The following is a 25,870-nucleotide window of genomic DNA, read 5'->3' on the forward strand; positions in this document are numbered from 1 at the left end:
TCGTGAAATTTTTAAATGTTAAACCACTGCCGGATGGTCAATCCGTGTTGGTGTAGAGGGGGTTGGCCCAGGACCGGTTCAGATATCAGCCACTAGTTGACGTTTTCCCTGGCTAAGAATCAAACTCAGGATGCCAGTTAATTGCTCCGTGCGTGAACCGTTGCCATAACCACTGTGCAGAACTGCAGATGGCTTATACTCCACGTTGTGTGTTTTTTTTCAAGCAATACCTCTGGTGGGCTACAATGTGTGATGTGCAGCGCTCTCTCTTCTCACCCGACCGGCCACAAATTCTGGAAGTTTGTGAGGACTTCAAAACAAATTGAAACCAGGTGAGAGTCCACAGAGACCATATGTCTGCTTTTCAAGGGAGTCCCTGGGTCGCAAAGCAGAACGGTAAACTGAATAGTCAAAACAACATCGTAAAACTTCTGAATGAAATGAAGCGTTCCTCAACAATAAACAATAAACAGAGGGGCATAAAGTGTAAACATAGAACAGTGCTTCCGGTAATATAGGCGTCAACTGTGGTATATTGTGGAGTGTAAAAAGCAATTACATTCACAGCGACCAAATAACAATCCCAATTTCCCATTACAAGTCGACCAAGATGGAATCGTTTTTTTTGTTAATATGCACGACGTGCATCATGACAAAGGGAACAATTTTGTGGTTGAGCGGTGGCGCAGTGGTTAGCGTACTCACTCCACCATGAGCCGTGCGACCTGAGTGCAACCGCTGGCCCTTGCTACCGCCAGTGGTGACTGGGTATCGGAACCATTGCTGGGCACCCCCCTCACCAACCCGCACTGACCAGAGTGGTGAAGCATGGTCAACCAACCCCAATGAGCGAGACGACGTGGAGGTGCCTTCATCCGGCAGTGGATTGTCAAAGGCCCGTGAGCAAAGTCATTGACTCGTGGGACAAATATTCCAAAATGCGTAAAGCGCTTCACCCACCGTCTTGATTAACGTGCAGCAGAGGTCGCAAACGGGTTTTGATTCCTTACCCGTACCCGTACCCGGCTGCACCAGGGTCGCAAACGGGTACCCGTACCCGGCCGTACCCGTACCCTACCTGTACCCGGCCGGGTACGGGTAGGGTACGGGTATCGGGTACCTGATTGCGACCTCTGGGATGAAGCCATGTTGCAGGCGCGGGTGGGTTGATTCTAGGAACTTGAATTGTGAGAAGAGACAAGACGTTGGGAAATGAGTGACAAACGGTTACTCACCAGTGACTCACGGCCTACCCGTACCCGTACCCGGCCGCATCAGGGTCGCAAATGGGTACCCGTACCCGGCCGGGTACGGGTAGCCGGGTATCGGGTAGGGTACGGGTATCGGGTACCCGGTTGCGACCTCTGACGTGCAGTGTGCACCCAGCACAGGAAAATGTGAAATGTACACAGATAAGCTGAACGAGTATTACATATGCAATTTAAGGCACGAGCAGATAGCACAAGCAGAATATAATTCTTGCTCGCTAACTCGTGAGAATCACCGATTCAAGAGGTGACAAGGCAATGACAAACATATCGACTAGGACTGCCAGAATGCATCGTCACTTTCCAGTACCCTTCATGGCTCTACTAACTGCTCATAGCTGCCCGTGATTTTTCGTAACAAAAAAGTATTTTCAACAGCAACAGAACCTATCCGTCCAAAACACAGATGAAGGAGATTTAAAGGTCGTGAAATGCATGAGATGTGTGTTTGTTAAACATTTTTTAAAAGCAATCACTTCGTTAAAATGTCCTTTTTTTCTTTTTCACAAGAGCATTTCATGTTTTATATACCATAAAAAAATCAAAGCTGCCCCTTCCCCCACACCCGTTTCATTGGGTATCTTTAACCTGCTGCAAATCACAAATGTCCATTAAAAATAGGTCAACCCATTTGAGAAAGTTTTCAGTGCAGTGTTTGTGGAAGCCTGTTAGGAAACAAACGCTGAGCCATAAATCAAGCGACTAAATATCTGACAATGCTCTACGAGAAAGACCAAGCTGAACATTAAATATTTCACCCATCTGACCTCCTATCCCCTAGATGCTTCAGAGGCCAAGGTGCAGTCTTTGTTGAGCTAGGGTTTCCTTGTATAAGTGTTGCCCGTCTAGAGTGATAAGGCAACTTGTAATTACTAGACTTTGCTGTAACGGCGCTGGCAAATGTGCAGCACTGCGGTTGTGCTCACTCAAGCCACTGCTGGCGGAAGGGTCTTCCACTGGAGGGATCTCTAGACAGTCCCTCCAGATAACTTTGTTCCGTTCTTATACAAGTCTGGGCTCGATAGGAGTACCGGGTGACCAAATCACCCCGAAGGCATTGATTTTGGTCGGGGTGTGCGGTTTGTCGGTGCTAAGCTCAGCGCCATGATTTCTGCGCCACCCAAAAGCTTCACCGCCTCATGAGAACACGTAAACTTCGTTGTTTTTTTTTTCAATAACGAAAACAAAAATTCGGATTCACCCTTTCCGGCAACGAACATGTTTCCAACGGCAAAAAGTCTGAGTGTGATCAAATGTCGCCCTGGCTGTGAAACTTATCTGGCCCTACTTTTGTTTCTGCGCGAAGATAACAATAACACAAACAGCCATCTGCCCGTCTGTTTAGCCTGCCCTCCCCTAAATGTAAAACAAGACACTTGACACCTCTCCCCTTGGCACAGACAAATCGTGGTCGAATCTACACTGGGCAGCTGCTGCAGATCATCGCTGCCCGCCCCCCCCCGCCCCCCCCCCCCCGAAAGCAGACCCCCAGACGGCAACAGCTGAGCGGCAGCGGTGGCACAAGCCACAAAGGGGCAGAGGTCGCAACCGGGTACCCGATACCCGGCTACCCGTACCCGGCCGGGTACGGGTAGGGTACCCGTTTGCGACCCTGGTGCGGCCGGGTACGGGTACGGGTAGGCCGTGAGTCACTGGTGAGCAACCGTTTGTCACTCATTTCGGGTAGGGTACGGGTAGGGAACGGGTACCCGTACCCGGCCAGGTACGGGTACGGGTACCCGTTTGCGACCCTGGTGCGGCCGGGTACGGGTACGGGTAGACCGTGAGTCACTGGTGAGTAACCGTTTGTCACTCATTTCGGGTAGGGTACGGGTACGGGTAGGAAATGGGTACCCGTACCCGGCCGGGTACCCGTACCCGGCCGGGTACCGGGTACGGGTACCCATTTGCGACCCTGGTGCGGCCGGGTACGGGTAAGGAATCAAAACCCGTTTGCGACCTCTGCAAAGGGGGCTGCCTTAAACCACATGGGTCCCCGCGTGATTCGCCCTTCTCGGCGCGTTTAATCGCCGAGTAAATAGAGAGCGGGCGTCGACTTTTTTAATGATAGCGCGCACTTCATTACGGTTGTTGCGAACGGGTCTGGGTCGTTGGGCAACCAACTGCCAAGTGGCCCGCGTTAACAACCGGCGCAGGAGCTGCAAATCATCACCGCGCCAGACTTGATAAGGGAGTTAAAGTTCAGGGCGCAGGCTGTCTGTCGGCTGTCGCCCACTGCCCGCTGTCGGCGAGGAAGACCGTGACGTGTGCAGTGAATCGAGTGGGACCAGGCCGGTGATTCTCAACTCCATTCCTCACAACATTAAAGCCTCACAAATTTTACCCAATTGGGATTATGCTCAGCAATCATCTCTGCCCCCCCGCCACCCCCCAACAGAATAGTGCCCCAGGTCACCATGGCAAATCCCGGTCTCTTGAGTTCTCACATGGTTAAACGAAAGAAACCAAACCTCAAAAAAGGGTGCCACGATCCGCACGATCGCGATTTCCCATCGTTGTTTATATACGTATGTTTTAACCGCTCGCAGCCTAAGAAGTGAAAAAGCCACATAATTGGATGGTGAACTGCACAAGTCTGACAAGCACTTGCTCAGAATGGCCCAGTCCGTATTGCGGACACACAAAGTACAGATTTTGTACGCTCATGCAAAGCTAAAAAAAATGTCAACCCACTTCTGGATGAATGGCTCCATAGACATATCCACTAACACGATTATGTCCAGTGCCTAATAAGTGTAATGAAAAGCAACGTTCTCTCATCTTAGAGGGCCCTATTAAAACCTAAAATACAAAAACAATACGATTTCAATTCGTGAAGCCTCTCTGTGCATGACCACAGCCTAATACATGGCCAAGAGAGCCATGCCATCAGATTGTGGGCGAAGACAAGGATTATAATTCTAATTCACAGATTTAAAACGACTGCAATCGCAGAGCATTTATTTCCCACGGCGGCGTCTCGCGCACGTCAGTTTATTTTGATGAACAATCTTTCTATTAAAGGCACATTTCCCCATTTCCTAGAACGGTTACATTAGAGGAGTAGCACATAAAGAGCAGCTTAGCGTTAAAAACAAATATTTTCTGCTCTCTTGGGTAGTCTTTATGGAGGGAGGGGTCCCCCCCCCCAACACTGTATTCGCAATATGGGCTGGGCGGTAGGTCCACTACAATGCACATCACGTTGTTTGCTACAGCTCTTCGGATATTGGGGAATATTACCTGCCGTGCGAGTCCAAGTCCAAAGGGCACCCACACCAGGGTTTCTGTCGAGCTGTAACGCTCAGAACACTGGCCTTGCAATCCATAAGTCTGCCGCATCCGTCTCTCGGCACGGGAGTTGAAACAGTGGCGCACGTTTCTTGAATGCCCCCCCCCCCCAGCGGCAGTGTGAATGGATTCAGCACGGTTAGTCGATTGGCAGGTCACGTGCGGTGGGGTTAAGTGTCGGGTACTCCCAGCTCTTGCAAGATCGTCATGCCAGTGCGGAAGAGGAGGCCTAAATGCCCCTTACAGGGGCTCCGTAGAGCTCCCTCCAGTGAAGACCCTTCGACCAGCAGTGGGGTGAGCGAGCGATTGCAGGCCTGTACCAGCAGCACCCGATGGCATTCTCTAGCGGGACACGGCAAGAGACCCGTTCAGCTCCCCTAAGCATACGGGACAGCCGACCTAATGAGGAGTGGTTGCCCTCTATCACGCCCTTCCTCCCGCCACAGCAGCCGCGCCTGGAGCTGGGATTGGGGTTTAAAGAGACAAGCCTTGAGCTGCTAACCCTTGCTCTCAGAGACACGTGCGGTTGCCTCCGAGCCAGGCCGTGTGATAAATGGATCGACAGCCGAGAAGCGGGCCATGCGTTTCGAGGCGTAAGCCGTGCTTGCAGAATGCGTGTTTCCAATAAAAAAATAAAGAGATCTAAAACCGCTCGCGAAATGTCAAATGTGCATGAGTTTATATGCCACATGTCAAATGGATATACTTGCTGCGTTGTTAAATTATTATTACTTTTTACCAGCGAGCATGAGTGCGTGACAAACATTGCATATGACCATATAAATATAACTCAAGTTGCTCGCATTGAACAAGACAGAGGAAGACATGAGGCATTGCACGGGTAGAATTCTCGCGCGCGTGATGAAATGCAAAAAAAATGCTTCATAATGGTATTCTTGTCGAACGGGGAGGGAGCCTAACGCTTCACTCCTTTTGTCAAGCTAAGGGGCGCTTATCCAGACATTTATTTCAGGACGCCAATTGGATTTGGATTTTAAACAGTTTCAAAGACCGTCAATTCCTTATATAGGCCCAGCGCATAAAAAAGGGCCGCAGAGAAACGACTGCGGGTAAAAAACTTGAGCTGATCGTCCGTCAATGCTCGGTGTACCTGGAGGTCAAAGAACTTGCTGTAGCGCCTGAAGATGGCCTGCGAACTTCCGTCTGACCACGAGACACTGATGATGTACACCTGGAAAGACAGCAAAGGGTGCATTGCACGATGTCAGGAAAGATAACACTTGTGCACACATAGATAAAATAGATATTTTAAAAAAACTGCACATTTCAACAGTTTATCCAAAACATTCCGCCTGAAAAAACATTGCTACACCTCCCCCCCCCACCCAGCAAATAGCCCCATGTACTGTGTTGTTGTTGTTCCTTAAAGCAAATAAACAAAAACGACGGCAACGTGGCAAACCTCATGGGCTAGCAGCTACAGAACGTGCAATGCTGCCCTTCACGAGACCAATTATTGCCAAGCAGGGCGGCTGCCAAACATTTTTTGGTGGAAATGATTCGGAGGTTTATTTTAGTTGGCCAATGCCTTGGCGCCTTAAACTGAATTAGCAGATTTAGATTTCTTTTTTTTTATTTGACCAGGAGATGGAGAACAACACGTACAGGCAGCGTCTTGGGTTAAATTACAAGTTGAATTTACAAATAACGCCCGCACAGTGTCTGTCGTGCGGGTTGTTGGCCATACTTGACCACCCTGTTCAGTGTGGATCAGTGAAGTAGTAATGGTATGGAGCAGGAGGGTGCGGGGGGCTATGATACCTAGAACCATTTCAACCAGGTCCAGATGTGATACGCAAACAAACATTTCTGGGTTTATAGCACGGCGCGCTAACCACTGCACCACCGTTCCACGGCCGGCGGGGGATCAATATCTCACAGTGAGCCTGTCGTAGGCCCGACAAAGCAAACTTCCCAGGAATCCTGCCCACAACTCAGACGAAGAACGGCAACGTCCCGGAGAGCGACCACAATCGCGGAGTGTGTGCGAGCCGAGACGGACAATAGAAAGCCCTCCTCCCGGTTTAGAATGCCCCTCTGCTACCAGACAGCTACTTTGAAATTCGATTTGGAAATGGCACCCACATGTACGCCTCGTCTTGTTTGTTAGTGCTGGGTTCCTGCCAAACCACAAACAACAATGTTGAAGATGTGCCCTACACGTAGGTATTGGATGACATTACAAATGCATAATATGTACCCCTGCCCCCCGCCCCATCAATAAAAAATAATAATCAGATTTGGGAAATGTAACCAGCGATTGTTGAATTTTTTTTTTTCAAATTGTACAAGACTAAGATTATTGACATTGGATCCAAAGTATAACATATTTAGCCTGTAAGCGATAGGAACATGTGAACTTCGAAAAATAACTATGCTTATTGTAGTCAATATGAAGCTGTGCATTAGCTATTTCACAATTCCACATTCACAAAAGTAAGAAAAATCTGATTTTTTTTAAACGATATAGATCTCAAATATAAACTCATAAGTGTGCACCTCCGATTAATACGGTTCGCTACGTGCGGTGAGAACAACGTTTAACATAAAAAACATGCATTCAATATAAATTCAATAAGTGTACTCGTTATTTCCTAACGAACACATACATTGCTTTGACGCACCATTCACTATCTTACTTTATCCATCCACCGGCTCCCCCGATATGAAATAAAAGTGAAATTCTACGACCCTCCGCCAACATATACGCTGCGTGTGACTTACCCCAGAGCCAGAGCAGAGGTGAATAATATTCGCCTTTGCACTACGGGAGAAGAATGTTAAAAAACTCTGGAGGCACTCGACCGAAGTTCAGCGTGCAAGCCCCACGCTCATCTCGGCCACGAGTGAGCCCACCGCTTCAACCAGGGATGCAGGCAGCCCCCTTTCTATGAGCAGTGCGGAGGGACCCACGTGACCAAGCATGTGTTGTCCGTAGCACGTGTTCCAAGCAGCTGCTACCGTTGTCACCACTGGCATTTCGACACATCTCATGGGCCCTATGCGATCTTTGTGTGTGGGGGGCGGTGGCAGAGTTGGTTGCGGGCGAGGGGGTTGTGGAAGATGTGAGAGAAGTTGTGTGTTGTGTTTCTTCGCACAGCGAGGCTTACTATATAATTGACGCTTTGCAAGCGCCGGCTATTTAAATGTTGAGCAAATGTTTCACACAAGCACGACCGTGCATCACCAACATTTCTCCACTGCCAACTAACTAATTTAAGCTTTATATTTATAATGGAATAATGTATGGCCTCGGCCTCAATAGAATAGTGTTGACAGTGCAATATATTAATCGGGATTAATAGGAAGACCATAATAAACAAATGCTGAATGAGATTATTTACATTTATTTTGTGTAATAATTGTTTTGGCCAACACACATTTTCAGCTGACCAGAGCACAAGCGTAGGTTTTCGCAGTTTTATGCGCTATACCTCTCCGATGTGTTTCCGTGCCGGCTAAAATATATCCGACATTTCGCTCATCGTGATCGGAGCTTCTTCAAGAACTCAAATGAAGAAGCTCCGAGCACGTGAAGTGAAACGTCGGACATCTTTCCGAACAACATGTGATAAGACCCAAGGTTGCTCTCTTCCTTCACTAACTGCTTAGGCGAGCAATTATAACTTGTATAGAACAAAAAAAATAGCTGGCTTTGCTCACACACTGGCAGCTGTCGAGAGAGAAAAAACCTTCACGGCATTAAGGTGAACAGATGGACTCTGGCAATGGTCTATAGGCTGCAGTGTTGAATAACTAATTGTCCTCGGGATTATAAATCAAAGTCGCCAAATTGAATAGTGGCAGAGGATAGAGTGAGCGAGCGAGCGAAGGTGGGGAGTGGCATTACGAGATTAGGATATTCCCTTTGCAAGGTGTTAGCAATAAGGCTCATCTCCCCAAATAAAAATAAATAAAGTGGTGCACACATTTCTATACAGTAGCCGATGATCTACAACCATCCTTCACCCTTGTCCGTGAGCTCCACAGTGCACCTCGTAATTTCCAAGCTCCCGTATTAGACCGCGCACATTCGTGAACCAACGAAAAGATATTTATCCAAGAACGAAGCCAATGACTGACACGAGTGAAATTTGGTTTCTTGCGGCGCCCGTTGACCAATCAACATGAGTGATGTGTGCGGGGCAGTGTGCGTCTGTGCCGAGCACAATTGTCAGATTGATTTTTTTAAATCTCCAATTTAAGTCAATGGCATAAGCACTACGCATCTCTCTCACGTCCCGTTTGCAAATGCCCAAGACTTGCCCAATGTTTTATACATGGCGTTATTTTGTAAAAAAAAAGATTATTAACATTCAACCACAAATGCTGGCTTACGTTTTCGCGTTGTTATAATGTGACGAGGAAACATGCACGCTTGGAATCACGATGAGAGACAAGAGAGAGGAACGCGTGCATCAGAGAGCACGCATATGCACGGTCTCCAATCTACGAAGAAAAGTAAGTGGGCTTGGGCCGGAGATTCGTCGATCCGACGGACGACGATGGTCAAGAATAGCGACGGAGCGGCAGCCAATGACTGGTGACACTGCCTTGAGTGGGGGGGGGGGCTTCATCCAGCGGTGGATTGACCAGAGCTGTCGATGCTTGTCAAAAAACTCTGAAAAGTCATCGTCAATCCATCCATCTGCGTGGACCTTTGGAGTGTTGTCCCCCCTGTTACGTAAAGAGGTAAAAGGTGTGCGCCTGGATTGCAAGTCCCGTGTGCCGTAGCAGCAGCATCCCACACGGTATGTGTGATGGGTGTTCTCCAGGTACTCCACACTCCTGTCGCACGAAGACAAACACCGATGAGTGGAATTTGTCAAACGGACCATCGCCGCGCTGAGACTCAGTGAGGCTTTTCTGTCTACCGACATTCAATTGTTTTATTACCATTAGTCTAAACGAATCACCAGAGTATGATAATAGGTTTTCCCCCTTTTTTTCTGGCAACAAAACAGGTGTTAAGATTTAAAAACACCAAACTGAAAACTGGTGTTTTAACATCTTAACACCTGTTTTGTTGCCAGAAAAAAGGGGGAAAAACCGATTATCATATTTTGGTACTGGCAAAGGAGGTCCCATGATGAATCACCAGGAATGCACCCAATTTTTTCACATCTCATGAGCTAAGAGGGGTTGAGCCTGGATAGTGCGCGGATGGACGTCCGCCATGCGTGAACGGGTTCTTATAGGGTGCGGATAGTGCAGAAAAATCCAATGTTGTACTGTACTCCATATGGCCCCACATTTATTTCCCCCCACCTTCACACAGCCACATTGACTCGTAGAGTATGGTGAAATAACCCCCGCAACGCGCAGTGTGGGGAAGCCTTCATCCAGCAGTGGATTTACAATACGGATGCATGTGTCTGTTCATTAACATTTGACTGTCAAGACCAGATTCAAAATGTTTCCAGCGATAGATAAATGCTTTGGAGCCACCTAACATCCACACAGGGAGACCGGTGATGCCAGAGATGGCTACAGATTACTGCTAAATGCACATTCTGTGAGACATATGCTCCATTCGAGTGTATTGTTTATTTGGGGATGCAAAAACAGGGGAATCACAAATGGGTCTCTGGTGTAAAGAATGGCCATCTAAATGAGGACCTCAAAGTTATTTTATGGACTACCGTTACTGACATAGGAGAACCTTGTTTTGACTGTGATCACAATGGGATGGCAGACCTATGTCAAAGCTAAAGGTATACTGAGCATTCACATTTCATCATAAAATACAGGCGCACTAGGATTTATCTGTAGAAAGGTCCCCCCAAAAAGACTAAATTTGTGACGCGTTATTTTGTGAATATCGCAAAAAACAATTTTCAACTCTCAAAGCACAACATTTAGGAAATGGTGAAAATGTACGGTCATGTTTTTTTCCACTTGGGTCAAAGGTCCCTCGTCATGCATAGCTCATCATCAATGCCGAGGACCTTGGTTCTTTCCGATCAGATTGATCCCTCACTAAACTCCGTACGACAACAAAATACAGGACTCCAATGCCGCGACATGTCAGACTGACTGACAGAATATATTACATTTCTTAAAATGCATATATTAGAAAAAATACATCTATCCAGGAGCCCACTATGTAGCTTCAAAAAACCCTGATTGAGCCGTCAAAGAACCAGGTGCAAGTGCCCTCTTACACCCTAATTTACACAGAGCTGCAACCCACTCAGAAAAGGTAAACGTCATGTCACTGCAAACTACAATACTGGCCCATACTTCGAGTGTAGCGGGACTGTATGCATGTCGTACTCCTCATCAGACGGGCCCTCAGACTTGCAGACGTCCGCCCGCCGTCCGTCCGCTGAAAATCACGCTTCCCTGCATAATTGCCATCAATACGTGCGCACTCGAGTAGCCTGCACGCTCTCTGAATTGGCAGTGCAATGCAAAGGGCACGAAGAGAAATCGTTACCACCGCATGTTCAAGTGATCACAGTCTTCAGCCAAGTGGTTTGCGTCAGTAGCAGCAGCAGCAGCAGCGAGAGTGACCTAACAATAACTCTGCCACGTGTACGCACGGAAAGTATTTCTCCATGAAGGAGTTTTACTGCTGCCCATTTTGCTGTCCGAACACTCAGCCGTTCCGAATGAAATGCTAAATTTTCCAACTTTGGAAAGCAACGGAGCGATAAATTTGGACCGAAAATGTACCATCGAGTGTGCTCACAATCCGTCCGTTGTTATGTGTTATTCTCATTCTGTCCTTCATAGCAGGGTTCAAGTATGGCTGTTTTTAACAAACTGTCAGTCTGCAGGATATTTTAATCAGGTCACTCCGTGTGTGTATTTTTGAAGGAACCCAAGTCACAATGTTACTGTGATTTACAGTTAACTAAAAATGGACGTTTACAAATGAACGTATCTATTTATGCTGATCGGCGATGCAGCCGTGGTGTAATGGTGAACACACTGGATTTGAAATCCAGAGGTCATCCGTTCAATTCGACCTCCCAACTGGGCGGTCAAAAAATGGTGCATGTTTCTGAACCACCCCCCCCCCCCCTATTCACCACTCCCTCCGTCAACTCAGCAGAATAAATGGGCACACCACAGTGACTCACCAGGTCGCATGGAGTGGGGTGAAACGTGGCGACTCCTAACCTCTTGTAAAAACGTCCGTCCAGGATAGACGAGTCAGCCAAAATCCCCTCGAGAGGGCCTCTCCATTCCCTCTCTCTAGTGGCGGCCCTTCCGCCAACAGTGGAGTGAACAGATTTGAAGCTTTCGTGACTGCAAGGAATCATCTTCTTAGGTTTTTTCGGTAAAGTCACGTAGAAAGTAAAATAAAATAAAAATAAAATAAAAACAAAATTGTTTTTATTTTATTTTACTTTCTACGTGACTTTACCGGAAAAAACCTAAGAAGAAAAAGTGGAGTGAACAAGCAATTGCAGGGCTGTACCTTTTACCCTTTTTGGGTGTCGTGGTGTCCAGATGTTAACTGCCTTGCCTGGAATGCAATAGGTCGTGGGTTCGATCCCGACCATGAGGCCTGTGTATTTGGAGTTTGCGTGTCTCTCTCCCCGTGGTCGCGTGGATTTGTTTCACTCCACATTAGAATCAGCGTGCACTCAAGAGTATTTGGCTGCTAGGAATTTCCCCATGATGATTAGCCACTTTGTTGAGTTCTCATTTGTGAAAGCCAGGTCGCTTCTGAAAAAGAGCTATGTAGCTCAGTGGGCCTTACCTAGTAAAATAAAAACAGTTATAGTAGTTTCCGTTTTTATCTGTTTAAAATGGTTGAAGCGTGAGAATGTCCCTGAACCTGCTTTATGTTAGCATGCCAGTGATATGACAAGGTGGGGTCTGTGAGCAGTGTAAACACTCAATGCCCACAGAGTCCAGAGGTTCACTCTAAATACTGTGCCCAGTATCCATCTTCAAAACGACGGCGAGGCACTGCACTAGTAATTTGTGTTTTACTCCCTGCGTGACGCAGTTCTACAATCAGATGCGATTACTTTACTTTACTTCAAATTGGTCTATATGACAACGCATTGGCTCTCCAAGGGTGTCGTTCGATACTCAACGTCGATGTACGGGCACACGTTTCTTGTGCCCACTGTTTCCGGCAGCGTCTTGGGATGTCGTTGCATTTGGGCGCTGTGCAAATCCACGCTCCAGGAGCATAGTGTGTCAATTCAAAAGTCATTCGCTTGTCAACTTCCTTAAATGTCCCCGTGTCTTCTCAGAGACCCACGGTGTAATGTGCACGTTCTCAATTGTAAAGCCGGTCAACCTTGCTGCCCTCTCTTTGCTGCCCTGAAGAAGGCCCATTTCCTGAACCATTGGACAACTTTGTTTTCTTCTCTGTTATACGACAGTGTTGAAGACGAATGTGACGATTTGTTTTTTACTCGTGCAGTATTCATCTGCATCCTCCCCCCCCCCTCGTTCACCAACCTGGTTTGGCCAGCGTGGTGAAGTATGGTCAAGCAGCACCCATCACTGACAGGGTGTGGGGGAAGCTTTCATCCAGCGGTCGATTGATAAAGTGGCGTAGAACAAACCACGTCCATCTGGAAGCCACCCGCACCCCGACACAATGCAACGCCATCTCTCTCGCCGTGCATGTCTAATTCCCTCCACGCCTCACCCCTTGTTTATTTCCACAGCTATATTAGGCTGCACGCAACTTGTTTACGGAATAGTCCTGACCCACCTCGCACCGTGGGGAGTTTGCTCGCTTCAGGAAATATTTCTTGGCAAATGATGTCATGACACAACACATGATGACCTACTATTGGTAAGAAGGAAAAAAACGTCCACAAGGAATCGGGTAAGATAGCAGGCTTAATGTCTTCTCAAAGCAAGGCAGGCTTGTTGATAAAGTACATGCAATTTATTATCTGAGGGGGGGGGGGCTGGGACAGATCGTGGCAAAAAATGAGGCCAACCAGCAAACCCTGGTACTAGACAAGAAGTACAATGTAAAAACAGACAACCGCTGGAAGCGCTATGCAGTACTCTCTAAGCATACTAATATTCACTAGCCAACCGATATTAACCTGCACACATAACACAAATAGCGGACTATTACAATATATATAAAAAAGTATTTATCCTTGATTCAGACAGATCTACAACATACGTACAGACCACCGCTGGAAGCGCTATGCACTACTCTCCAAGAATACTAATATTCTCTAGCCAACCGATATTAACGCGCACACACAATTCAAATAAAAGCAGGCATCATCAACAGATGTTAAAATCACTTTATGCTTCGTTGTGGACCATTTGTGGCAGGGTGTCGCAATGGTAACACTTGTGACTCACGGCAAGCAGGGTCTGGGTTCGATACTCGACTCGGGCAGCTCTCTGCATGCCGTTTGTGTCGTTCTGCACCTTTTTTGTATCGTTCGCCTCCCATAGCTAAAAAATTAACCCGTAAAAACAAAGTTTTTCACTGTAAATCCTTTATATGCGTGGCATCGGTTTCTTACAAAGAGCAAGACAATAAACTACAGTACGTGTTCAATGGGCCACAACCCAGCCCACATTGGTCTTTGAAATGGGCGGCTAGAGTCCTCTCGTCCTCTGGCTTGAGATGGCTGCCACCTATGGGTCAGATGATTGCCTGCCACCATTAAGCAATTGGTAATTAAATATTATTATTTTTTTCCTAAAAAGTGGAACATTTTGGAAATTATTTTTCACGAAAATAAATTGTCACGCACAACGAGTCTGTGTGCAAAATGTCAGCTCGATTGGATCACGGGAAGTGGGTTAAAAAACGACCGAAAGATTTGCACGGTCGTAAGCGCGCAAGCAAGCAAGCAAGTGAACTTAATATAAAGGATTTAAAAAGGAAACATGCAATGTAACGTGTATTGACCGTACATGGCAATGAACACAACATTACCTACGAATTAACTCAATCGGGATTAATATCCATCAAACTGGACAGGACTCTCTTGAAAAGAGTAATTCGGCTTAGTGAGGACTTTCCTAAGGTAAGCAATAATAATGATAAAAAATAATAATTTTGTGTAATAATGAATCCACCTCCGTCCTTCATCAAGACCTAAGAGAGAATGGCTTGATGACGACATGAGAAGAGATTGGTGCCAGACGGATGTGGCACTACTTGAGCATATTGGCACAAGACACAGGAAAGTGGAAATTACGAAACGTGCAATGGACTACTACGGGCTATCTGCCCATGGATCGTGACGGTGATGGTGATGATGATGATGATTCTCCATCTCCGCATTAATAAAAATGCACTCAGCGTATTATCCTTCTCCATTTATGCTCATCAAAAGCATTTTGCTAAAGCAATTCGAGGACTGCAAGTCTGGGATTTTTGTGGTTTAGCAAATAGGTATGGATAACAAGTCCACAAAATCAATATGCTGATAAGACTAAAAATATAGTATCTGTTTGTGGAGATGCGTAAAGAAGGTCGATTTATTTCATTTTCAGGACAACGTTCTTGTACGAAATGGCCAGCCATATATGGAAGGTTGTGATTTGGCACTTAATTTACAATGTTGGAAAAAAATAAGATTTTTAATCCGCAGTTTCTCGGTATGTCATTCCCTACCAACAAAACACATACACGTGTTTTTTTCCCTCTCCCTGTTATTTCGAGAAACGTACTTGCATAATTCTGCAATTCTGGACGTACATTTCAGACACTTTAAATAAATGGGTAATCATTACCGTTATCATGAAGTGGCTTTGTACTTGGGCACAGTGTGTAAACCAATTAGGACCGTGATTATGAAAGCATTTGTCGGACGCACTCAAAACGAACCGATGTTTTCATCCATGCTGCGTACGGTGAGTTCATTTTCATGGGTGTGTTAAACTCTTGACCTTTTCCACAAATAAACCATATTTTACGAAATTATAGATAATCACCTCCAAAATTACACCCCATATGTATTATTTTCACAAATGAACTCAACACATTCGTCAATAACACTGTGGCATTAAAATAAAATGTAAGTGACGTTTCTGGCAATAGCGCTGTTTATAGCACGTAAAAAGAGGGACAAGAGAAAGAGTTAATAAGGGCTGCAGACTACACTTAATACCATGGGGCCTGATGAGAATTAACTTTTAAAAATGTTTTCTGATGACCGGTATTATGTATTATTAGGATGATTTAGAAAACGCAGCCATGACATTGTCTAAGAACTGAACTAATGACAATTACTGATTTTTTCAGAGTGTTGCCAAACAGAACCAGCCAAAGTGAACAAATTAGGAAAAATCACACACTGGCATGGATACGTAACGCTCTCCGACACGCGTTTGTTTTTGAAAGTATTGGATTAGCAGCACGGAAACCAATAGGTAGCTCACAGAGCAAAAACATTGGCAAAGTGGCAAATGCTGAAGTGATGTTTGCTCTGATTTGTGCTTCCAAGGTTTGGGAAAAGCTTTGGACATTTTTCAATACAGTAAGCTCCAAACAACAACAACAACAAAACTTTACACTCCAGATTCATCCATATCGGATATTTGTTTCCTGAGAGTAACAGTGCATCAGCCTGCCCACTATTATGCACGGAGGGACGGGCAGAGCTGACATAAGGGCTTGTAGCCTTTGTTGGAAAGCAGCATTTAAGGCACAGGCACACAAAAGATTCGTCAACACGGCTGAAGGACATTGACGGGCAAAGCCAAGTGACTGTGCATCTGTACACAAAGACAAAGATCCCCCCAATAGCCTTCACAGACTGTTGGGGCGAGTGCCGCGAGTGAGCACCTAATGAAGGCCAACACGATCAGCACCACACCCGGCCACCTTTATATCCCCATTGCTGACTGTTCACGCACAAGGTACTCATTTTAGGCTGAGTCGACCTAGGAGAGCACCTAATGAAGGCCAACACGATCAGCACCGCACCCGGCCACATTTATTTCCCCATTGCCGACTGTTCACGCACAAGGTACTAATTTTAGGCTGAGTCGACCTAGGAGAAGTCCGGGACCAGTTCAATTTTTTTTCCCATTGTTGTTGGTCGTGAACGCAAAATCAAACTCGGGTCACCTGGTTCACGGCGCAGAGCTCCAACCACTGCACAAACCACCGCCGTTCATGCACACGCACACACACACACGCGCGTACCCTCTCTCGCACACGCACACACACACACGTGCCTGCCACAATCACGCATGCCACACGCCACTCGCCCAGCGGCAGTTGTCAAAATCCACGCAGGGTGAGGTCAGCCATGCACAAGCGGTGGTGGGTTGGTGGTGGTGGTGGGGGGTCACACGAGTGAAAGGAGACGCGGCAGTGGCGGCAGAGTGTTTGTCTGGGCCCCCCTCAACAGGTGGCGGCTATCCAGAAAGTGGCACTGAAGTGACGAGCAGCTGGAGGTGGCGGGGGGGGGCATTAGCGCGTGGGTGCCGCCTGCCACGCGCCCAACCGATGTCTTTTGTGGCACATTTTTAAAGGCCCTCTCTATAATCTTAAAGAGACTGGAGGCACGCTGCGAATGCAAACGCAATTTCTGACGCGCTTTGTGCGCATGACTCTCATACAAAACACGCTACTCGAACGGTATTTTAAACCCGGCATTTGTGTACTGGGTGGACTGGTGTCTGCGCAGTGGTTAGCCCGCTGTGCCTATGAATTTGGCAATCCTGGGTTTGGTCCCTGGCGGTGGCTGTCAGCTGCGGGTGATATATGAACTCGTCTTGGTCTTCCCTCCAACTTCAACAACCCCACTCTGACCAGCATGGAGTACGGTCAAATTACCGCAACGACTAACATCAAAGAGCTGAGCATCGCATACGTTTGTACATGTCGTATAAATGTTGTACTGTCCTTGGTTTTATTACCATTTGCAAAAAAATAACCCAGTCAATTAGGAGCTGAACAATGCACTGCCCACACATTTGATGGTCCTGATTCAGGGTCGCGTTTTCAGGCAAGAATCAATTCTCACTGCAGTGAATGGCAGCGTCTCTAGTGATGCAACGTACTGCACATGGATGGAAAATATCCATGAAGTCTTATGCTTGAAAATCATTACATGTGTAACGAGCGTTAATTAACATCAAAATGTAAAAAATATATATGCTTTCACTACATCCCTGCAGCCTACGTATGATTAAAACTGAAGGTGGCATGGAAAGATGTTAGGTTTGCAATAACAACACAAGTCTAATGAAGGGAAATACATTTGCACTTGCGAAATGAACTTTACCCACACGTTGATTCATCTCCAGCAAGGTTGTAATAAATAGGTGCGGCAACGGCTAGGTTGTCATCGCAAGCGGAGTGTCTCATATCCTGAAAGTGTGTGGCGTCCCAACCAAAAAGCATTCTGTTGGTGCATAGCATGAGATTGAGCGAAGCAAGGGTATTTATCGATCGTTGGGCCTGATGCGTGGCCTGCCAACAATTCATTGCGCTCGTTCTTGAAACAATCTCTCCACCTTTGAAAGGCGGCACGTGCGACAAACGCGACGAGACAATCACACTTTTCACCGTCCAAGAACCGCTGCGCATTCTCCAGCCCAGACTTCCCTGGAATGGGTGCCAATGCAGGCGGACGGAGACGGCGGAAAGGGGGGGGGGGGTGAAATAATTCCGTTACATTCAACACCTTTAATGAGGCAGTGTTGCAAGCAAGTAAGCCAGCAGGCAGGCAGGCAGGCGAAGGGAGCGCAAACGCGGTTTCGAACACAAACGCTGTTCTGAGCGATAAACAGCGCGCCGCTCTTCTTATCCTGCCGGTGAGCAGCCGTCTGTGGCGACGCGAGTCCGGATTAGAGGTAGGGGACGCGCAGGTTTTGAGCGTTCGCCGTTCGAGACGGAGCCGTGGGTGCTGGGCTATCTCCATCTACCACAGTGGACGCCACTCCAATTGTCAGTGCCTTAACGCCTTGGTTCTGGCTGTGCACGGCATTATGGGGCAAGGGAGAATACACAACCACACGTACACACGTTGTTGTGTGTCACGGTGTAACGCGTGCCTTGATGTTTAAGTCTGGGGGGGGGGGGGGAGGGGGGTAACGGTACGTTGTGGTTTGCTGTCAGCGTTACTGCACATATGACTTGTGTTCGCAGCTGCCTAACTTGGCCAGTGTCTCGTCAGCCATCAAAACCGTGAATGCCAAAATGAAGAGAACGACTCTTACAAGGCCACACACTGGCCACGACAAACAGGGTGGCTGCACCACAGCAAGAAACTGTAAACTTCGTGACCATCTCCTCTTTCTTGAAGCAAGCATTTGTAATAAATGGATTCCTACACATGCAGGGTTACTCGCTTTTATTATTTACTGATGTTATCACCCTCTGTTTATTTGATTCAAGGCAGCGTAATCTTCCCTCGAACCAAATTATGTACGTGAAGAATGTATTACCTTGTTGTACAAGGATTCGGACTAGCTTGCTTGGCAATAACCCATCACAGAATAAATGTTTAAACAGTGCTATAGTGAAACAGATTTACACATGTATCGTATGCACCCAATCTAACCTTTCCCCATGAAGTTCATTTTGACATCTTACCCACATAACAGTGTACGTATCGGTACTTTGCTTTGACAGTGGTTGTCTGAAAAGCTAAATCCTTAAAGCTGGCGAAGGCAATCACAGCTAATCATCCTCCAATTAGCAGCACACATTCAGCAACATCCACGGACGTGAAAAATCACGTTCGCTTGGTGCAGTCAGCTCGGTTATGAAGGCGTTTACAATTTTACGAGGGAGGGTATGCGTACCCATAACCGTAAAGTGTTTGATACAAAGTTAAACCATTTTATTAAGTGTGTGTTTACTCTTCATTTGCCCAGCGCGAGGAGGATATGTGGGCCGGTAAGAGGTGTACGGTGGCTTTGAATTCATGGGGGCAATCCAAAAACGTTGGGCACGGACCGCGAAATTTGTTGCAGTTCTGAAAGTAATCCTCCCAATTACGCGAAAAGACACACATTCGGACGTGTTGCAGCCTGCGTAATTGAGAAGGAATGCATTTTCAAATTGCATGTCTTCCTGCTCGTGGAATAATTTGAGAGTTTTAATTCTCCCAAAGTCATGTTTAATCAAGAGAGAGGAAACGAATGACGTATAAAAAAAAATGCACGGTCGTTAACTAAAATTAACGGTGTGGGTTTATATTTTATGTTACTTTAGTCAGGAAAGCTCATCTCTGTACGTCATCCCGAGTCTTGAGATTTACAGCCACTGCCAGGCGGTAACAATGCACGCCACTGTAGCAGCGTCTCGCTCAATCGGTGCGGCGGTTTAAGTATTGCGGGGAAGATGAAATTCTCTCCGAAAATAGCGGCCAGGCATTGACCGCTAAAAAGTATGCGGACTATCTGGGATTCATCTCAGCAACAATTGCATAGAAAGAAACCGGAGATACCGCATTGAAAGACATTGCCTGCTGTCTCTGTCTGTTCGCAACCGCAGTGAACAGGAGAGAGAGAGACACAGAGCCAACGCGTCGTGCGTGGTAAGCTCTAACATTCATCCCACCCTGTAACACACATACATGAAGGCGCATGTCTTGTACTCTTGAAGGACATTTGAGAAACAGGAGCTGCCGAAAAAAAACCGTCCGCTGTTTACGTTCCGTGACTGTGAACAATACGAAAACTATTTGTACGATACATACAGTACCATAAAGGGAGGGAATAAAAAAGCCCCCCCCACTCTATTCCCTTGGCAATGCAAGTCTTGCGTTTATTTTCGGTGGTACAGTTGTTTACTACTGAGTGAATGAATGAATAGCTTCATAAGCCATGCGAGAGCCAACAGCGATGCATTTTTACTCTATTTTTGTTCTCTACACTGCACCTTTGTGACAAGTTGAGCTTATTTTCTCTCACCGATCATGGCAATTTTCACGTGAATGCGAATGCTAATACGGTAACTGAATGCGCGTGGTGTTTAATTGCATCACTCCTGAATATGAAACACGCGGTTAGTGACGCCCGTTCCAGGAGACTTGAAAGCTACCCTGTTTAAATTTTTTTTTATTATAGAATAAAAATTGAAGGTGTGTGCATTCATACTTTGCCTGTGACCAAATCAACCAGCATGTGCCTGGTCTTGTCAGACCTCGGCGGCTAAGCAAGTTTGAGCCTCAATAGTACTCGGATGGGTGTAACTTTCTGACCCGCCCCTACGGGACACATCTGTGAAAAAGTCCTTTGTAGGTCATCGGATTCCTCCAGCATAAATAACGATTCCGATTCAAATGTGCTCCCACGTGGTGCGCGGGCCGATTCGTGTTGGACAGCTGAGGGCCGTGTAGCAAAATCAAGTATTGTGCTGTACTATGCACCAACGTCCATGCTCCCCTTTTACAACAAGAGGAGCACAGACGAGTAGATGCGGCAGCGTGGTGAAGTATGGTCAAATCACCGATAACGAGTCGCGAGGCGTGGGAACACCGTCAATTCAGCATCCGCGCATCGATTCCTCTAACCATGTTGAGGACTCGGGGTCATCCCCCCACAGCGTGCAGCCACCACGATGTGTTCACCAACCACGATGTGTTCACCAACCACCACGCCGTGTTCACCACCACGCTGTGTTCACCAACCACGCTGTGTTCACCAATCACCACGCCGTGTTCACCACCACGCTGTGTTCAACCACCACGCTGTGTTCACCAACCACGCTGTGTTCACCAATCACCACGCCGTGTTCACCACCACGATGTGTTCACCAACCACGCTGTGCTGACCAATCACCACGCCGTGTTCACCACCACGCTGTGTTCAACCACCACACTGCGACGCCTTACATCGTGCTGTTTGTTGCTGGTCGCTAGGCGTTTTGGGATTTTAGCAAAGCACCGCAAGTTTTGTTTGAAGCTGCATTGAACATCGGGCTGAACATGTGGTTCTACACAAGATACACGCAGCAGTACGGGACAGTGTTTGCCAGAGGTGGGACAAAGTCATTGTTATGCAAGTCCAAGTCGAGTCGCAAGTCATCAAATTCATGACTCGAGTCTGACTCGAGTCCAAGTCACATGACTCGAGTCCACATCTCAGAGGTGGGACAAAGTCATTGTTATGCAAGTCCAAGTCGAGTCGCAAGTCATCAAATTCATGACTCGAGTCTGACTCGAGTCCAAGTCACATGACTCGAGTCCACATCTCAGAGGTGGGACAAAGTCATTGTTATGCAAGTCCAAGTCGAGTCGCAAGTCATCAAATTCATGACTCGAGTCTGACTCGAGTCCAAGTCACATGACTCGAGTCCACATCTCAGAGGTGGGACAAAGTCATTGTTATGCAAGTCCAAGTCGAGTCGCAAATCATCAAATTCATGACTCGAGTCTGACTCGAGTCCAAGTCACATGACTCGAGTCCACATCTCATAGGTGGGACAAAGTCATTGTTATGCAAGTCCAAGTCGAGTCGCAAGTCATAAAATTCATGACTCGAGTCTGACTCGAGTCCAAGTCACATGACTCGAGTCCACATCTCATAGGTGGGACAAAGTCATTGTTATGCAAGTCCAAGTCGAGTCGCAAGTCATCAAATTCATGACTCGAGTCTGACTCGAGTCCAAGTCACATGACTCGAGTCCACATCTCAGAGGTGGGACAAAGTCATTGTTATGCAAGTCCAAGTCGAGTCGCAAGTCATCAAATTCATGACTCGAGTCTGACTCGAGTCCAAATCACATGACTCGAGTCCACATCTCAGAGGTGGGACAAAGTCATTGTTATGCAAGTCCAAGTCGAGTCGCAAGTCATCAAATTCATGACTCGAGTCTGACTCGAGTCCAAGTCACATGACTCGAGTCCACATCTCATAGGTGGGACAAAGTCATTGTTATGCAAGTCCAAGTCGAGTCGCAAGTCATCAAATTCATGACTCGAGTCTGACTCGAGTCCAAGTCACATGACTCGAGTCCACATCTCATAGGTGGGACAAAGTCATTGTTATGCAAGTCCAAGTCGAGTCGCAAGTCATCAAATTCATGACTCGAGTCTGACTCGAGTCCAAGTCACATGACTCGAGTCCACATCTCATAGGTGGGACAAAGTCATTGTTATGCAAGTCCAAGTCGAGTCGCAAGTCATCAAATTCATGACTCGAGTCTGACTCGAGTCCAAGTCACATGACTCGAGTCCACACCTCTGGTGTTTGCCCAGAAAGGTTCAGGGGTGGGTCGCATGAGACGCATTAAAGTTGTCTTCACTTGGTTTGCAATGTAAAGGGGAGAAACGCGCAGTGATTGGGAATGGTATGCAACTGGCCACGCGAGACTTTAGGATGAATCACCGTGGCACTCTTCTGCAATGGGCATAACACAAGGATGGAAACTGGTGTAGCAGAGCCAATTTGCTCCATTACAAGCAGCCGCGACACACACTTCGCAAACACACGGTGTATAACATACACTCCACAACACATGATGTATAACATACACTCCACAACACATGTATAACATACACTACAGAACACATGATGTATGACATACACTGCACAAACACATGATGTATAACACACACTCCACACACACATGATGTATAACATACACTCCACAAACACGGGTGAACACACAACATGCGAGCCTGACAATCTGACAGCCGCTACAAAGCTTTACCAATTCCCAAAACACCAATCAATGAATCAAGCACGCATTGTTTCAGCCATGAGAGAGTGCAAGTCCCATACATCAGCGGATGCAAGTGCTCATGATTGCGATCATACACGTGTCGTTCAATACGAGGTCGTGAGTGCGTTTCGGAGTACACGTGTCTTGTCCACGCATTGCATTGAAACGCGTGTCGTGATAGGATGTTGACAGTAACCGGATTTAAGGTTTACGACGCATATCCCCTCCAACACATGCAATGTGTTTCACCACGCGTGTACGCGTGTGTGCCATTTGTATCAATGCAGTTATACAGATGTGTGCATGCATGACCACTCGTATACGCATTCCGTTCTACGTGTGTTGGTGTATAGGAAATAGAGGCATGCACGTTGTGCTTGCGCGTTTACGGTCTACTACCTATGTGTGTGTTTGTGTTTGTACGGACTTAGATAGGCGTAGTGCGCGCATTGTCGGGAGTGTGTTTGTTTTGATCTGTTTGTGTGCGGTTGAGTTTGCACATCGGCGGTCGAGACTGCCGGAGGGAGAACCGTGGATGGTGCATTGTGAAGAGCGGTGCAGGGTGAGAGGTTGCCACGTGACATATACGTACATAGTGCTTGCTGGGTGATCTCCTCTTTTCCACATCTTCAACTTTCACATCTTCTAACGTTCTCCGTGGCATCATCTTGCCAACAGTCGCGTGCTGTGATTGAGCTTTTTTTTATGCACTCACCCCCCCGATCAAATATTTCGGGTCAAAATAACAAATAAATAAACGTGTACCTCCCCCACCCCACGCTCCCAAAAAAAAGTATAATTAACGCGGCATATATGCAAGGTATACTACACTGACCAGCCAAATGTTGCCGTAACCTATTCGGTGCTATTCCTGGCTTTGTTTGCCTATCAGGTTGCGCTGGTGTGCTCACATCGCAAGATGTGTGAGTGTGTGCCTTCTCCAACATGTGCACGCATGCGTCCAGTCAGCGCAAGTGCACGTGGAGTGCACGCACGCATCAGGGGCTGCTGCTGCTGCTGTGCACGTGTACACGTGTGTACGTGCGTATGTCTACTCCTCTGTGACGTTAACCCAATCGGCTACGCTTGGACACCCACGTTAAGTAGACGCCGTGGCATCTGTCCATCATAGGTGCGCGATGAATAGACGCGCACGTGTGAGCGTGTGGTGTAACAACTGTGTATGATCGATTGTGTATGCGGCGTGTCTGTGTGTGTGTGACCTGTGTGTACGTGCGTGTCCCCACTGGGCCTGTGTCTAGTAGTAAGCAGTGTCTCCAGTCCCTAATGGAGATGGCTGAAGGTAATCTCTCTTGGGGAGCGGCGGAAGAAAGACAGGAGGAGGGGGAGGGATAGGACGATGAGGAGGAAGACACCGGGGCGAACTCGACGAGAAGAAATAAACAACACAAAATAGTGAAATAAAATCAACTGCAGGGCTATCCCACAACAGAGCAACGCAGAGAGCGAGGCAGATCGAAAGGATAGAGACTGTGGCTGTACACGAGATCTGTCTAGATAGCAGAGCTAGCTCGCAGCACGAAGCCTACAGCTAGCGAAGAGACGCCGTGTGCGTCGTTGTAGACATTACCAAAGTGCAGCTTACTACGGCGGTGATGGTGGTGGTGGTGATGGTCAAGATGATGACAACGCCAGAGGAGGGGGGGGGGTAAGGGGAGAACGCTGGGTTGAGAAGAAGAGAGGGCGAGCAGAGGCGAGAGAAGCGTGAGGATGCTGATGATGTGGAGCAGGAGGAGGTGGAGGAGGGGTGGGAGCGCGCTGGGTCGGGAAGAAGAGCGGGCGAGCAGCGAGCGAGAGTGGGAGAGACCGAGAAAGCAAAACCCCTGGATGGTGGAGAAGCGCTGGGTTAGGGAGAAGCCTTGAGCGACCGGCCACAGGAGGTGATGAGGATGAGGAGAGAGGAGGAGGAGAGAGGAGGGGAGGGGGGGCGCAGAGGAGCGCGGACGCGACCCGAGCGCTCCGCCCTGCGCACTCTCGGCGCACGCGCACTGCCCCGTCTCTCCGGAAACATCAACCACAGCTGATGGCGAGAGTGTGTGCGTGTGTGTGGTTGTGTGTGTGTGGTTGTGTGTGTGTGTCGTTGTGTGTGGCTGTGTGTGTGGTTGTGTGTGTGTGGTTGTGTGTGTGTGTGTGGTTGTGTGTGTGCGTGGTTGTGTGTGTGGTTGTGTGTGTGTGGTTGTGTGTGGATGTGTGTGTGGTTGTGTGTGTGTTGGTTGTAGTTTAGTGGTGGGCGTTCGACACTTCACGTGGCCTCAAGGTGCACTTGGCCTGGCACAAGCGTCGTGGTGACGTCACCGCCACTTAGTGGCGAATGGCGGTTGTTGTTGTTGTATTGGTTGTGTGTGGTTGTGTGTGTATGTGTGGTTGTGTGTGTGGATGTGTGTGTGTGGTTGTGTGTCGTTGTATGTGTGTGTGGTTGTGTGTATGTGTGTGTGGTTGTGTGTGTGGTTGTGTGTGCCGTTGTGTGTGTGTGTGGTTGTGTGTGTGTGGTTGTGTGTTGTGTGTGCCGTTGTGTGTGTGGTTGTGTGTGTGGTTGTGTGTGTGGTTGTGTGTGGTTGTGTGTGTGGTTGTGTGTGTGGTTGTGTGTGTGTGTGGTTGTGTGTGTGTGTGTGGTTGTGTGTGTGTGTGGTTGTGTGTTGATGTGTGTGTGTGTGGTTGTGTGGTTGTGTGTGTGGGG

The 25,870-nt window shown here is 47.5% G+C and overlaps 1 protein-coding gene across 4 annotated transcripts in view; it reads right to left on the bottom strand.

The window, feature by feature from the left end:
* The window catches only part of SH3PXD2A (SH3 and PX domains 2A), a 126,700-nt gene extending 101,522 nt beyond the window's left edge, over positions 1–25,178 (bottom strand). For 2 of the 4 annotated variants that reach the window (XM_078593159.1, XM_078593156.1), the window contains exons 1-2: positions 23,765–25,176; positions 5,671–5,751 (exon numbers count right to left, since the gene is read on the bottom strand). In XM_078593159.1, coding sequence (XP_078449285.1) covers positions 5,671–5,751; positions 23,765–23,839 — 156 coding nt within the window. In that variant the 5' untranslated portion in view covers positions 23,840–25,176. Of the gene's footprint in view, positions 1–5,670; positions 5,752–23,764 lie in introns of all 4 variants that reach the window. The other 2 variants (XM_078593158.1, XM_078593157.1) reach the window with 2 other exon arrangements.
* Positions 25,179–25,870: the final 692 nt, after the last annotated feature.

The sequence above is a fragment of the Lampetra planeri genome, chromosome 4 (assembly GCF_965212315.1).
Source record: "Lampetra planeri chromosome 4, kcLamPlan1.2.h2, whole genome shotgun sequence".
Lineage (NCBI taxonomy): Eukaryota > Metazoa > Chordata > Hyperoartia > Petromyzontiformes > Petromyzontidae > Lampetra > Lampetra planeri.